Source organism: Neolamprologus brichardi, chromosome 17 (genome assembly GCF_056152115.1).
Source record: "Neolamprologus brichardi isolate AB-2024 chromosome 17, ASM5615211v1, whole genome shotgun sequence".
Lineage (NCBI taxonomy): Eukaryota > Metazoa > Chordata > Actinopteri > Cichliformes > Cichlidae > Neolamprologus > Neolamprologus brichardi.
Window position 1 is genome coordinate 35,667,459 of NC_142120.1, and position 14,080 is coordinate 35,681,538.

General features: G+C 41.9%; 1 protein-coding gene across 1 annotated transcript in view; it reads right to left on the reverse strand.

The window, feature by feature from the left end:
• Nucleotides 1-14,080, reverse strand: part of zdhhc17 (zDHHC palmitoyltransferase 17) — a 37,489-nt gene that overhangs the window by 9,617 nt on the left and 13,792 nt on the right. The window contains exons 3-10 of the mRNA XM_087831187.1: nt 13,897-14,019; nt 12,645-12,722; nt 11,606-11,750; nt 11,245-11,309; nt 10,214-10,376; nt 9,938-10,063; nt 7,763-7,905; nt 5,988-6,090 (exon numbers count right to left, since the gene is read on the reverse strand). Of these exons, the coding sequence (XP_087687313.1) occupies nt 5,988-6,090; nt 7,763-7,905; nt 9,938-10,063; nt 10,214-10,376; nt 11,245-11,309; nt 11,606-11,750; nt 12,645-12,722; nt 13,897-14,019 (946 nt within the window). The remainder of the gene's footprint in view (nt 1-5,987; nt 6,091-7,762; nt 7,906-9,937; nt 10,064-10,213; nt 10,377-11,244; nt 11,310-11,605; nt 11,751-12,644; nt 12,723-13,896; nt 14,020-14,080) is intronic.

The window sequence follows — 14,080 nt, forward strand, 5'->3', positions numbered from 1 at the left end:
CAAACTTGACTGAAAAACAATAATTTAATTTGCAATTGATCCAAAAGTTGGTACATGAAATATGGACCGAACAGAGAACAGGCAGCTCTAGCCACAAGCTAGGCCTTTTAACCAGAAGAGAGAGCTTGGCCTTTTTACTGGCCTTCAAAAAAAGCACGTTTATTGTAACCATCTAAGCTGTATCATCTTCTGACTCAAATATTGGCTACAGTTGCACAACCTGATCCTTTTTTTTTAAATTAAGTGCTGGACACAGAGGATGCACACCAAACATTTCATGCTGAATCTTCTGTCAAAAAATGCTGCATGTAAATAAGACGTGACAGGTTACACCAAACCTCCTAACTGACAACACTGAAGCGGCAATAAGGGTTCAGGATAACAGAGATCAGCAGCAAATCAGTATTGTAAGCAGCTATGAAGAAACACTGTGACCACTGTGGTTTTTGTTGGTGAGAAAAACCCTCCAGCACCTCCATGACTGCACTGACTAAGTGATAGAGGCCTATACATCCCTTAGAGCGCATTGATCTTCATAAGTGTCTCTGTAAGGACCTGGGTGCTGATACTGCGCCCTCTGAGATGACCCGCTAAGTTAAACACTCTCTGAACCACATAATTGGTCTGCTAACTCAATGACTAGTGAAGATGCTGAAGAGGGGCCGGTGATCAATGCCAATCCTCAGACAAATGGGTCTCAATGCTTCCTTGGGGAGTGATGGTCAGCATGTCCCCACAGCAGCCATTTTTCTTTAGAAGGCCTCGGCGGTGGAAAGGCAGCTGACACACAGGCTGAGAAAGAGGTTTCCCAGAGTCATACGTGTCACTAATGACAGCATGCAGAGGATGTATAATTAAGCAAGTGCAGGATAAATGGTGCATAATCATACTGATTAAACAAAAAGCTGCATGATTGCCACAAGTCTCTATACTCTCCTTCCATTTCAATGCCATATTTGAACCATTTCAGACATTCACCTGCTCGAAACCCACTTAGGAGAAACCTCTTCCCTTCTTTTCCTTCTTAGTACTGAGGAAAATATGATCCAAGTCTGGAAAAGGCTTAAACGTGCTCTTACAGAGCTCCACCCACGTCACTTGATCCCATTTCAACAGCAGGCCTGAGAACAATAATGGACTCACAATGGCAGAAAGTGGGTCAGAACTCTTAGTTTAAACCTGGGAGGAAGAAGAAAGGTGTGCAACGTGTCTGTCAAACTCTTTCTGTCAAATTCTGTGCATTAATATTTTGACTGCCTGCTTATTACAAGTCTGTGTGAATCTGTGGATTTTCCCACAGCATCAGGTGGGTGGGGGTGGGGGGACATCAAAGTTCAAAACAAGTTCATCTGAGCTGCAGGCATGCATGAAGCTGGGGAGTCGTCCAACCTCCAGTGCAGGGCCTCAGTGCGCAATTTGTTTAACCGGGCCCTGCAGGGTGAGAGAGGGTAAGCCAATGCCTCCCCTGACAGCACAGTCTGGAGAATACAAAGAGGACATTCGAGTGCGCCTTAAACAAAGTGCTAGATAGAGCTGGAACAACTTTCTCACGAGCATATGGGAGAGGGACGAGATGAGTTACCCATCGATGTTAAACTCATTTTTGGAACATCTGAATTGATCTCCGTCCACCACGGTTGCATAAATAACAGGAATAAGAGCTGGTGAAGCAAGACATGCAGTCAGTGGAGTGAAGACATGATGGAAATATGACATGTTGGTTTCACATTGATATACTGTATATCAGCTGCTATTTTCTGCCTCTAGTGACGCAAACATGTCACACTAAATGGACTTTATGGTTGATCTGGTTTATTTTGAAGCCTGCTTTCATTTAACTTTCTTCCTCAAATATGGAGATGAATGTCTACTTGTACCCTTTTTGTGCATTAAAAAGACTGAAAACGATGAAATTGTTAGAAAGTCCAGGAAAGAGTGGCTAAAACTGTGGCTGTTAGTCTCTTATAGCAGCGAGCGCTTATGGCAAGCTTTAGAGAAAACATTCGAGAGATGCTTTGAGTAGCTTTAAACACTTTTACACATGTGGGCAAACAATACATCCAGCTCATCCTTAATCTGAATTTTCTTTTAGTTAACAGCATCAGAGAAATGCTTACTTAAAACCTTTCTGTGTCTCCTGCTGTTGCTATGCAGGAGTGTAAACAGTGACATTAAATTTATCATCATCTAGTTATAAATGATGGTAAATGGACTTGTTCTTATATAGCGCTTTTCTACTCTGAGCACTTGAAGCGCTTCATACAACTTTATACAATTCATTCACCCATTCACTTTTTCTAAACTGTTAAGTGCTTACTGTCTAACATTCATACACAGTCACATGGATGCGTCGGAGAGCAACATGGGGTTAGTATCTTGCCCAAGGGTATTTGGGATCGAACCACCAGCCTTCCGGTTAGTAGCTGATCTGCTCTACCACCTGAGCTACAGCCACCCCATGATCCAGTGTTCTCGAGAGCACGCCACTTCATTTCCATAAATGAGATTAGAAACATTCTGAGTACTAATGTATAAAACAAGCAGTCAACTTGACAACTGGGTGACAGGCTGACCGGTTTCCAGCAGACATGCCACACTCTGCAGCGCTGCACGAGAAACGCTGACCTGCCTACACACTCTGGGACATGAATCGGCATGCCCTTCAACTGAATATGCAGAAGAGACCTCTCACTGCATACATGGTTAAATCTGAAATCTTTCAAAGGGCTTATTTTGGTAAATGATTCATGTGCAAACACAATGTATCACCAGCAAACCTTTGCTCTTTTTCAAGATGAATGCACACATGCTAAGCTGGCAGCTCAAGAGCTTGTCTGCTGCTGTAATAGAGCCGTGTCAGCAATATATGGTTAATGTAATCAAAGTGCACCAAACATGCGTGAGAAATCTGCCGAGGACACCAGCAGCATTTAAATAAAATAACCAAAACCATCTTCAGAGCAGCGTTATCGTTTTCAGCAAACTCAGTCCAAAGGTATCCTGCTCTGCCTTCCCATTAGGGGAGCAACGAGGCAGAAAATTAAATGCCGTCCACAAACGAGACCTCTGCTTTCATTTCCTGTAATTAGCAGCGTCAGAACAGAAAGCCAATTCTTTCACTGATTTAAAAAAAAAAGTGAACGCAGCAGTGCTGGGAGCAACAGGCACTCTCTCTGTTAGCCTTCACCTACCAGCTGCTACACTACACGCTCTCACAAATATTAACACAGAGCTGCAGAAAACTGAGGAGCTCCTTCATTTAGACACGCTCGAGCTTTATGATTCCACTTGTTTCACGTATTTTCAATCAGCTCCTTCTGCTCTTTGCATAAACATCTCTCTCCTCTGACCGCACCTTTATTCCAACTTACTGCTCTGTAACCTGCTCACACAAGCAATTTTCCTGCTAATCTTTAGTTAGCTTCTGCCAAAAGTATAAGCTTTATTCTACAGGGTGGGAAATTTATATGGATACACCGTAATAAAATGGGAATGGTTGGTGATATTAAAGTCCTGTTTGTGGCACATTAGCATATGTGAGGGGGGTAACTCCTCAAGATGGGTGGTGACCATGGTGGCCATTTAGAAGTCGGCCATCTTGGATACAACTTTTGTTTTTCCAATAGGAAGAGGGCCATGTGACACATCAAACTTATTGGTAATGTCACAAGAAAAACAATGGTGTGCTTGGTTTCAACGTAACTTTGTTCTTTCATGAGTTATTTACAAGTTTCTCTTTATTCACAGCCATTGACATGTCGAAGAGGTTAACATGTGAGGAGCGGATCGAAATTGTGTTGCTATCTGGTGAACGCAGTAACCGGGTCATTGCAGCAGATTTCAATGCAAGACACCCTACGAGACCACCCATCTCCCGTGCTACAGTTAGCAAACTGCTTGCTAAGTTTCGTGAAACTGGTTCAGTGTTGGATTTGCCAAAATGTGGACGCAAGAAAACTGTCACTAATGAAGACACATCAGTGGCTGTCCTAGCTTCATTCAGCAAGAGCCCACAGCGTAGCACTCGCCGCATGTCACTGGAGAGTGGCATTAGTCGAACATCCCTTCGGCGGATATTAGCTACTCACAAATGGCACCCTTACAAACTCCAGCTACTGCAGCATCTCAACGAGGATGACCCAGATCAGCCACAGAATTTGCAGAATGGGCAAAACAAAAATTGGAACAGGACCCTCAGTTCACGCAGAAGATTTTGTTCAGTGATGAGGCAAACTTTTATGTGAATGATGAAGTTAACAAACAAAACCACCGCTATTGGTCTGACACTAACCCGCATTGGATGGATCCCTCCAAGACTGTTGGAACAACTAAAGTGATGGTTTGGTGTGGTATATGGGGTACAACGATAGTGGGTCCATTCTTCATCAATGGAAACCTCAAGGCCACTGGATATTTGAAACTGCTACATGATGTGTTTCCCTCTTTATGCACTGAAGCTGGCACGTTCCCTGAGTTTTTCCTAGAAAGTGGATTGGTCGTCGTGGGCCAGTTGAATGGCCCCCAAGGTCTCCCGATCTGACCCCTTAGACTTTTATCTTTGGGGTCATCTGAAGGCAATTGTCTATGGTGTGAAGATACGAGATGTGCAGCACCTGAAACTACGGATACTGGATGCCTGTGCTGGCATTTCTCCTGCGGTGTTGCTATCAGTGTGTGAAGAGTGGGAGAAGAGGGTTGCATTGACAATCCAACACAATGGGCAGCACATTGAACACATTTTATAAGTGGTCAGAAACTTGTAAATAACTCATGAAAGAACAAAGTTACGTTGAAACCAAGCACACCATTGTTTTTCTTGTGACATTACCAATAAGTTTGATGTGTCACATGGCCCTCTTCCTATTGGAAAAACAAAAGTTGTATCCAAGATGGCCGACTTCTAAATGGCCACCATGGTCACCACCCATCTTGAGGAGTTTGCCCCCTCACATATACTAATGTGCCACAAACAGGACTTTAATATCACCAACCATTCCCATGTTATTACGGTGTATCCATATAAATGGCCCACCCCGTAAAAGATTCTCCACACCCAGCAATCACATTTACAAAACATGTACTCGTATTTATGACTGATTCATGAAAGGGTCTTTGTAGCATGACTTATCCATAAATCAAGATTAAAGATACTGCTTTAACATATAAGTGAACTAACCCCAAACATGTGGACAATAATTTTTACAGTTAAATGACGTGTCACACACACAAGTCCAAGAAAAATATGACAGCGGCAGGCTGAAAAGAGCTTCACAAGAAGCCAACTGATCGCCTTTTTTAACAAATAGATCAGAAGTGGATGCTGAGGAATTCGTCAAGCTGGATCCTCAGAGACAGTTTTTTAAATCTTTTAGTGCTTGTTCAAAGCAGCAGCCACAGTGCTGATAATAAAGCAGTGTCAAACACTGAATCCCCACATTGCAAGTCTCTCTGTCTGCAAAAGACTCTTAAATCAGCTAAAGTCCAAAACTACACACGAGTTAATTCAACATGTTCATGGAAAGTTTTCTGTTTGAGACCATCTCCAAATAATATCACTGCTTTCTGCTCCGAAAACAGTTTTTACACTTTTTTTGCACAGATATTGTGAGTGATACTAAATTTTCCTCAGAGAGAGTAAAGACTGATGTCCTCGCAAACGCGCTCATCACAGAAAGTGTTTCTAGAAGTGTTTTTAACTCATCTACATTATTTTATTACATTTCTATTTTTTTGGCTTTAGACAGCTGTTTGAATCACTCCCATTTACTCTCTTTTGTTACTGTCAACAATGTCACAGTGATGACCTATCAGGTTTCCAGTTTTACTGAGCTTTGTTTTTACCCTTCTTACAAAAACTGCTAATTTCATCTTCCTGAATCTTCTCAGTGAGCATGACCTGTAAAGGCAGGCTGTCTTGGTGCTCTAATTTCAGATCCTTTGATATTTTGTGCATTGGATGGTGTGGAGTCCACGAAAAACAAAAGGATATCATTCCAGAACCAATAAAACCAGGTGGTGTACATCCAAAACTTGGTCGCCAGGTAGATTCCCAGAGGGAGAGCGCTGTGCATGGAGTGGTCAAAAAAAGCCCTACAGAGAGAGAAGAGAAGCTGTTTAGCAGTAGGCGGCACTACCTCACTACACTTTCCATGAATGCTATTTGTGCAAACTTTGAACACATCAGCGTGATGCATTCACTGTTGCTAGACTGGATTGTCCCACATAGGCTACGTTCACACTGCAGGCGAAAGCCCATCAAATCCAATTTTTTTGACCCTATGCGACCCATATCCAATCATGGTGTGACAGTGTGAACGGCGCAAATCCGATCTGGGTCACTTTCGTATGTGGTACTGAATCCGATACATATCCGATGTTTCAGAAAGCGACAGCTGTGTGAACGGTCAAGTCGCATTAAATCCGTCTTTTACGTCACTGACACGAGACAGACGCCAATTATCAGCGCCCGAGAAGACATCGTGAACGCTTCCTGTCCATCCGGTGAAACTGTTGGGAAGACAACGTTGGAGAAACGTGAACATTTTATTTGTACTGTATAATCTGCAGATTCTGACAGAAATCTGCAACTATCCTTTGAAGCACCGCTCCTCTAAAACAGCAATAAGGATATTTATTCTGTTATTTACATTATTATGTAAATAACAGAATAACTTGAAGCAAAAATTGGAAAACGTAAAGTCCGAAGTCTTTATATTAAGGGCCATCAGTCAAACAATATTGTTGCTCTGGGTCTAAACACAGCGCGTTGTGTGTGACGTCTTCTTTTGCGCATGCGGCCGCTTTGAGCGTTCACACTAGAGCGCGTTTGCTGTCACATTTTATTTGTAGTGTGAACGAGCAGACAAGAAAATCGGATTTGATCAAAAAATCGGAATTGAGCATCAAGACCTGAAGTGTGAACGCAGCCTTAGTCACAACTTTGGCCCTGAATGACACATTTAACCCTGCTCTTTTGACCACATGTGGACTCAAGGAAGTATGACGCTTCCTCTCTCTGTGCTGCAGTCAGACAGCTGCACAAATACACGAAGCCATTAGCTGATGACAAACTGCAGCTTGACTCAGCATTTACTCACACGACTATTTGTTAAACCAAGTAAGAATTCCAAGATTGTCAGTAAATATGAAGCTGACACCATGGATGATGAATGTTATTGTAGCCAGAGAGCTAACTGCAAGGCACAGTGAACCCTACCAACAGGCCCAGATGGTGGTGGTAATGGGGATTAAACAATGAGTAACAAAGTGTCTGTATGTGTGCATGGAGAAGGGGCCGAGCGTTTGAAAAAGGATCAGACAATGAATCTGTGTCAAGTTGTGATTCTGTTCATGTGCAGTGTGAGGACACTTAGGTGTGCGCGATGGTCACACTAAACTCTACAGACAGATTTTTCCTCATCCTAGTGCAACACACATTTCTATCTGATTATTAAAAATGACACATCCTTGTCAGGTGTTTGACTGAGTGCGAATCTTTTGGCAGCTAACAATGTTTCCTGTGGGGTGAAAACTAAAAGCAGAACAGAAACATTTATGAGCAAAAACAACAAAACAAATCCAGTTAAACTTTTTCTCTTAAGTCCACCTCATGTGAGCTCCAGTTCAACCGCTACAGTTGAGGCCACTTGAGATCTAATCAACCAACATTTAAATGCACACAATTACCTAATGATAACAAATGTGCTAAATATGATGTAATGATCTCTTTAGTAATCTCTGTACTGTTGTGATTGAGACATACTTGGAGAGGAACTGCACTGCGACCCAGACACCGGCGTACATGACGCCCTTTATCAGCCAGGAGTCGATGTCCAGGTCAGCGATGAAACCAACCAACCAGATGACCACGAAGGGCGTTCCCAGCATCACCTTCTGCCTGAACTCCTGGAGGAGCAGAGACACGTGGACGGGACAATGAGGGGGAGGGAGAAATGGTAAGTTTGACTGTTCTGACAGATGCCATGATTTCAAAGTGTATTTTTCAATTAACTGTCTGTTTATACCACTCAAAGCTGTAAGTCCTTCGACCCTCTCCTTCATAGTTGATGTTGACAAAAATGCATAAGACCTTTTGATCCTGGGTTGCGTAATGAATCCATATTGATAGCCTGACCAGATTTTTTTAATCTCCATTGATATTTTCCATAACTTTAAAGCTTTTTAGACCAGAAAATAGGGATGGGTATCGAAAACAACTGTTTCAATTCCTTGGAATTGTTTGCCATTTTTGCAAACGATTCCCTTATCGATTCCAGTCGCCCCAAATGACGTCACCACGTTGCGGAGCGTCATTTACCTGGCAGGAAACATGGCGCCTCAAACGCTAAAAAGTTTGGTTATAACTTTACGAGAACAGATGACAACAGGGCAACTTGCAAAGTAGATATTTCATTTAAGAGAGGAAACACTACGAATATGCAAAAGCATTTGCTCACAAAACACACGATGACCTTAAATGAATGTCGTGTTTTTAATTCCGCTCGACTCGTGAATCTCAACCCAGCAGCAGCGGTAACGTTTGCACGTCCTCTCCCGTTAATGCGGCAGGTAAATAATCAACTAACAGTGCATATTATGTTAGCGCGATCTGCCTTATTACAAAACCTGCCATTACTGTGCATTTAGGTGACCATGATGAGACAGACAGAGTCTGGCTCAGATGCTGGCAGTTCTCGCTGCAGTCTACCGTAGCTTCTCCTTTCAGGCCAGGATAGACGAATGTCACCGAGCAGTGACTCAGTTTGTGGTCAAAGGCTTGAACCCATTTGCCACAGCAGATGATTTTCAGTAAGTGAATGTGTTTAATTGTAGGCAGGGACATTACTGGATATTCTTGTGTAATTGCTACAGAAGAATATTTATTTTATTATTTTACATTTACAATTTTTTTCCCCCGGGGACCCTGTGACACCCCATTGAAGAGCCGTAGGCTGTGGATCTCTTAAGATCTCACTGTTGGGTTTGTAAGGCCATGTTACTCCTAAATTTCTATCTTGTTCACAGAGAAGATATAAAACAAAGTTCTAAGCTAATCGACCTTAGTGTTCTCATTTTAAATAAAAAAACCAGAATCGGAAATGGAATCGGAATCGTGAAAATCTTATCAATACCCATCCCTACCAGAAGGTAAAAAAAATGGTTTCCATGGCAAATATCTCAATTTCAAGCAGCAATTTAATCAAGTTAGCTGCATTCCACAACTAAACCTACAACTAAAGCTCACTACAGCACACAGCCTGAAACTAAAGGCTGGACTAATGTGGACACCCCAAAATGGGATGGTGAGTTTATCTTCTACTTCTCAAATCTATAAACATATTCAGTTTGTTTGTGTTCTAGATTTCTGTCTAATTTACCTTAATGAGCTAAGAGTATCCAGGGAGACAGACAGAAAGATGGAAACAGAAAAATGAAAGCAGAGTTCAAACAGAATTTTAAGCACTGTTAATAACTACTGTTCTAAAAAATCTCTTGAGAGAAAGGGGGAAAAAGTCTGGATCTTCTATGAGAGTGGGAATTATTAAGCACAGACATAGGTTACTCTGGCTTTAACGCCCACTTAACACATCAGTCAAGCTCAGACTTTCTTTAAAGGTTCTTTATCAGGATGGAAGTGAATGACCATGATGACGCATCATAACAGATCTGACTCTCTGACAACTGCAGACATGCTGTGGCAGTGCAGAAAGAGGCTAAGCCTGAGCAGGCAGGTCTGAGCATGTCTGCTGGAAATGAAAAGATGAAAGAGCTTTAATGGCAAAGTTTAGACAGCTGGACCTGATTTTATTCTTCAAATGCGACTTGGACTGCTACGATGATAATCGTTTTTTGTGTAGCATTGATGTTGTGCCTTTCACTTATTTACAAAGCCTCTGCGCTTGGTTTCTGGCTAGTGTAACCATGTCTGTGTTTCTACCTTGTCCATCTTCAGTCTCTTCAGGTAGGACGGGCTGTCGTAGCCTTTGGCCTGCCGTGCTTCCTGTAAGTGATTGATCATCCAAACGTTCTTCCTTTGCTTGGCGAGATCCAGTGGTGTTTCGCCCTGAAAAATAATAAAAAGAACAGCTGCTGCGTACATTTAAAAGACATATTTTAGCTGTGTGCGCACTGAAAGAAGATCCAGAAGAGGCTGCCATCCTGGCTAACAGCCTGGCACGGTTACAGGGAGACGCTGATTCACAGCGTGGCTTACCTTGATGTTCTGTGCATCGACGTTAGCGTTGGCGTCCAGCAGCAGGCTGATGACGGTGGTGTTGCCGGCCAGCACGGCCCAGTGCAGCGCCGTGTTCTTGTGATATTTGTCACCCAGGTTGACAGACACGTTGAAGGTGAGCAGCAGCCGGGTGGGATCCACACTGTCACACAGAGGAGGAGATCCAGGCAAGATGAGTCAAACTAAAGTGCATCTTACAAACAGGCTCTTCATAAAAAAATGGTTTTATTTACACACTTCCTCATCGTGAAACCTTCGCGCTGCTACATTGCGACCATTTCCTTCTATATGAACCACGAAGTTAAAATGCAAAATCCCAGAAAAACAGCTGATTAGGGAATATTCATATGAAGCTGAGGAGCAACATGAAGAACCCGCCTTTGTGTGACCACTGTGTATATATTTATTAAATACTATAACTAAGTTCTACTATAGAATTAACATATCTTGTCAGTGGTAAATTACAGCGGTAGGGGAAGGTATGCAATCCCACTGGAATTTCCTGTTTTTTTCCTCAATTGATTGGTTGTAAAACGGGACCTGATCTTAATATAAGCCACAAGAACACAAGAAAACACAGAAACAATTAGAATCTTCTGTGGTTTTACTGAACTTTATTGCATTGCTGGTGGAAAGTCTTGGATTTAATAACTGTGCAGACCTCCTTCAGCAGCAATAACAGCACACTAGCATCTCTGGGAGCGAATTCTAAGGACGTCTGATGTCAACAGCTCTCCGCGATGACTCTCTTCCTAATGGGGCCCTCTCCAAAAGACACATTTTCTCAGTCTGGATTCATTTGAATCTGGATTTAGTTTGATGTTTAGGGCCATTGTCCTGCTACAGAGCTTCCCTGACATCATCTTGTAAAAGAGCTCAATAAATTTGGGAATACAAACCAGTGAAGTGTTGCCAGTTAAAATAAACTGTTTGGACATAATTGTGGATTAAAGAATGATGGGACAAATTGAAAGATGCAAAGTAAAAACAGACATTTAAAACAAACACACCTGTGTGTCCTGTAAGCCGCCCACATTAGTGGAGTCATGCCATTCTGATCCATCATGTCCACATCCTGTTACAGAGGAAAGACAAATGACCACATCTGAAGAAGCTGAAAAAGCCACGGCGAGGCTAAAGAGAGGCAATAAGGCTCCCCCTGATGGAGAGAACTGGCATTATTAAAATACAGACTACTCTCAGAGTGGCTTTAAAAAACAAACAAACAACCGGAAAGCAAACCAGCGGAGGGATATATGTTACTGTATCTCACACTGGCAGCAACAAGACTTTTAACCATATGCCAGAAAAATCCACATAAGCACATTCACTCTTGTGAAAATACTGAGCTGCAGCGTTTGTGTTCTCTACCTGTCCTTTGGCAATGAGGTAGGCCACGATGGAAGTGTGGCCGAACTGGGCGGCCAAATGGACGCAGCTGCAGCCCTCGCCATCGATCAAAGACGGGTCAGCACCATATTTCATGAGCTGCACCACCATAGATAGATGGCCTTGTCTAGAAAAGATAAACACACAATAAAGGGATCATTTAAAAGACGCACAAACTGATCTTGAAGTTTTACTGCACAGCTAGCACAAGATAAAACGATGTGTCTGTTAGAGGCCCAGGCTTCCTTAATTGCTTTGAGTTGGTGACCAAGGTAAACATCTACATCTCAAATGGCCCTCACATGATTGATGAAGCCTTGAGGCTGACGGCCTGCCTCTTCTTATCATTTTATTTCTATGGTGGCTGCATGCTTTTACTGCATACAGTATATTGGATCTTCAAACTGGCTTTTTACGACCAACACTGTCTACAATATAAACGTCCCAGAAAGGGCAATAAAGATTTGAGAAACTACAGGTGAAAATGACAGAAATTCACAGCTTCAGTTTAACTTTATTGCCTGAGAGAGTTAAAGTGTGTATCGGTTTCCCTGTACTGTTATTTGCTTATTATTCTGAGGTCATCCAGATTGAGGAGGCTGGGGGCTTTTTTAAGGTTACCGGGCGCTGGAGAGGAGGCTATGGGGGTCAAAGCAGAGGGTGACACACGACTCCTTGGTGTCAGTGTATCAGTGACGGTGCAGATGCCTGTCGTTAAATGTATCAATAATTCATGAGGAGACAGCTTCAGAGGCGTGGATGTCATGTGAGCTCTTCCTTGTTATTAGTGGTCATTACAAAGAAAATCGATATTTAACTCTGTCAAACACTGAGGTTTAAAAAGAAAAAAGAATAAACAATAGATTTGGCTCAAGTTCACAAATGTTTGTTCGAGTGAAGCTCTAGCATTGTTGAACGTAACACAGAGAAGCTAAAATGTGTCTGTCAGATTAAAAAACATAATGACGAAACATAAAAACACTGATCTGTGGACTGTGAGTAGCATATATCAGCGTGTCACCTGGTAGCCCAGTGCAGAGGTGTGGAGTTGAGGTCTCCTCCCAGTTGGTCAACTATAGCTCCCTTTGATATGTAGTACCTGCACACACAAACACAATCACCAGGTGAAGCACTGCACTTTGCATACCTGTCATATGGACCTCCTATTAATAGGTGTGGCTGTATAACAAATATAAATCCCCTCTTCAGTCTTTTATGGTTGCTCAACACAGTTCTTTCACTATTTTATTTACAACCTGGCACTCGAAATGCTCGAGTTAAGACCAACTTGGCAAGATTTGGCATCTTGACAATCTCTCCATTATTAAGAATCAAGTTGAAACATGTTTTTGTGAGGTTTTAAACTGAACTTAAACTTTTAAATTGTGTCACTTAAACGAAAAGATTGAAAAAGAAACATTTTTTATAAGAAACAAGCTCATTTATAAGGCTGTTCAACCACATTTTAAAGCTTTAAAAAAATAAAATCAGATTTTAATATCAGATTTACATTAATTTAGGAAAAAGTCATTCTTTAAATATTTAAGTCTATAAGCTACATAGCCTGCTAGATATGCAGCTATTTCACATTGATGTAAGCAGAAATGCTGCATTTAATCTGATTACACTGTAAGTTTGTCAGTGTAGTATAATCAGAAAGATTTTTCTTCATTGAAAGTTTGGTTACTGGTGTAACATGGGTTCTCTGAAAACCAGGTGAGCAAGTTTGAAAGAGACCTGCTGTTCACAACCACAAACATGCACCTAGTCAAGAGCAGCTACATTAAACCCAACATCTGCCTCATCTGTCAATGGAAGTGCACCAGTACAATTCTCTGTCATTTTAATGCCAGTTTACTGGCAATGTGATGGGATATACATTTCACTGTACTGTGAAAGGCTGCCTCCATGCCTGAAACTAATTATAGTTGTAGTTTATAATCCTGTAAATGGCACTGCAGGTAATGAATATCCACATATTTTACTGCATCAACATAAACTATTAAAAAGGAAGTGGAAGTCAATAAAAGGAAAAGCAAGATGAAAACGCAAATGAATGAATGGAGATCAACACAAATAGAAACAATTGTTTGACTCACTGGGTGGGAAGTGTTACAGTTTTACAAAAATATTGAAATGTGTAAGACTAACTTGGTTTGTTTCTTCAATTCAGTTCTTTATATGAAACCAGAAGACGTCTTGTACATTTTGTTGAGCTGACCAAAGAGCTCTAACTACCTGACAACCTCAACACATGATGTGAATTAACTCACTTGACCAAGTCTATCCTGTTGTTGATGGCGGCCCAGTGAAGGAGCGTTACGTTTTCTTTGTCTGGCTGCCGAACATCGAAACCTGCCTCCACCAACTCCCTGCAGCGCTCGAAGATGCCGTACCTAAGGCAGAGGGGGAGGATTAAAGTATGTACAAATGCACAAACATAAACAAACACAGCAT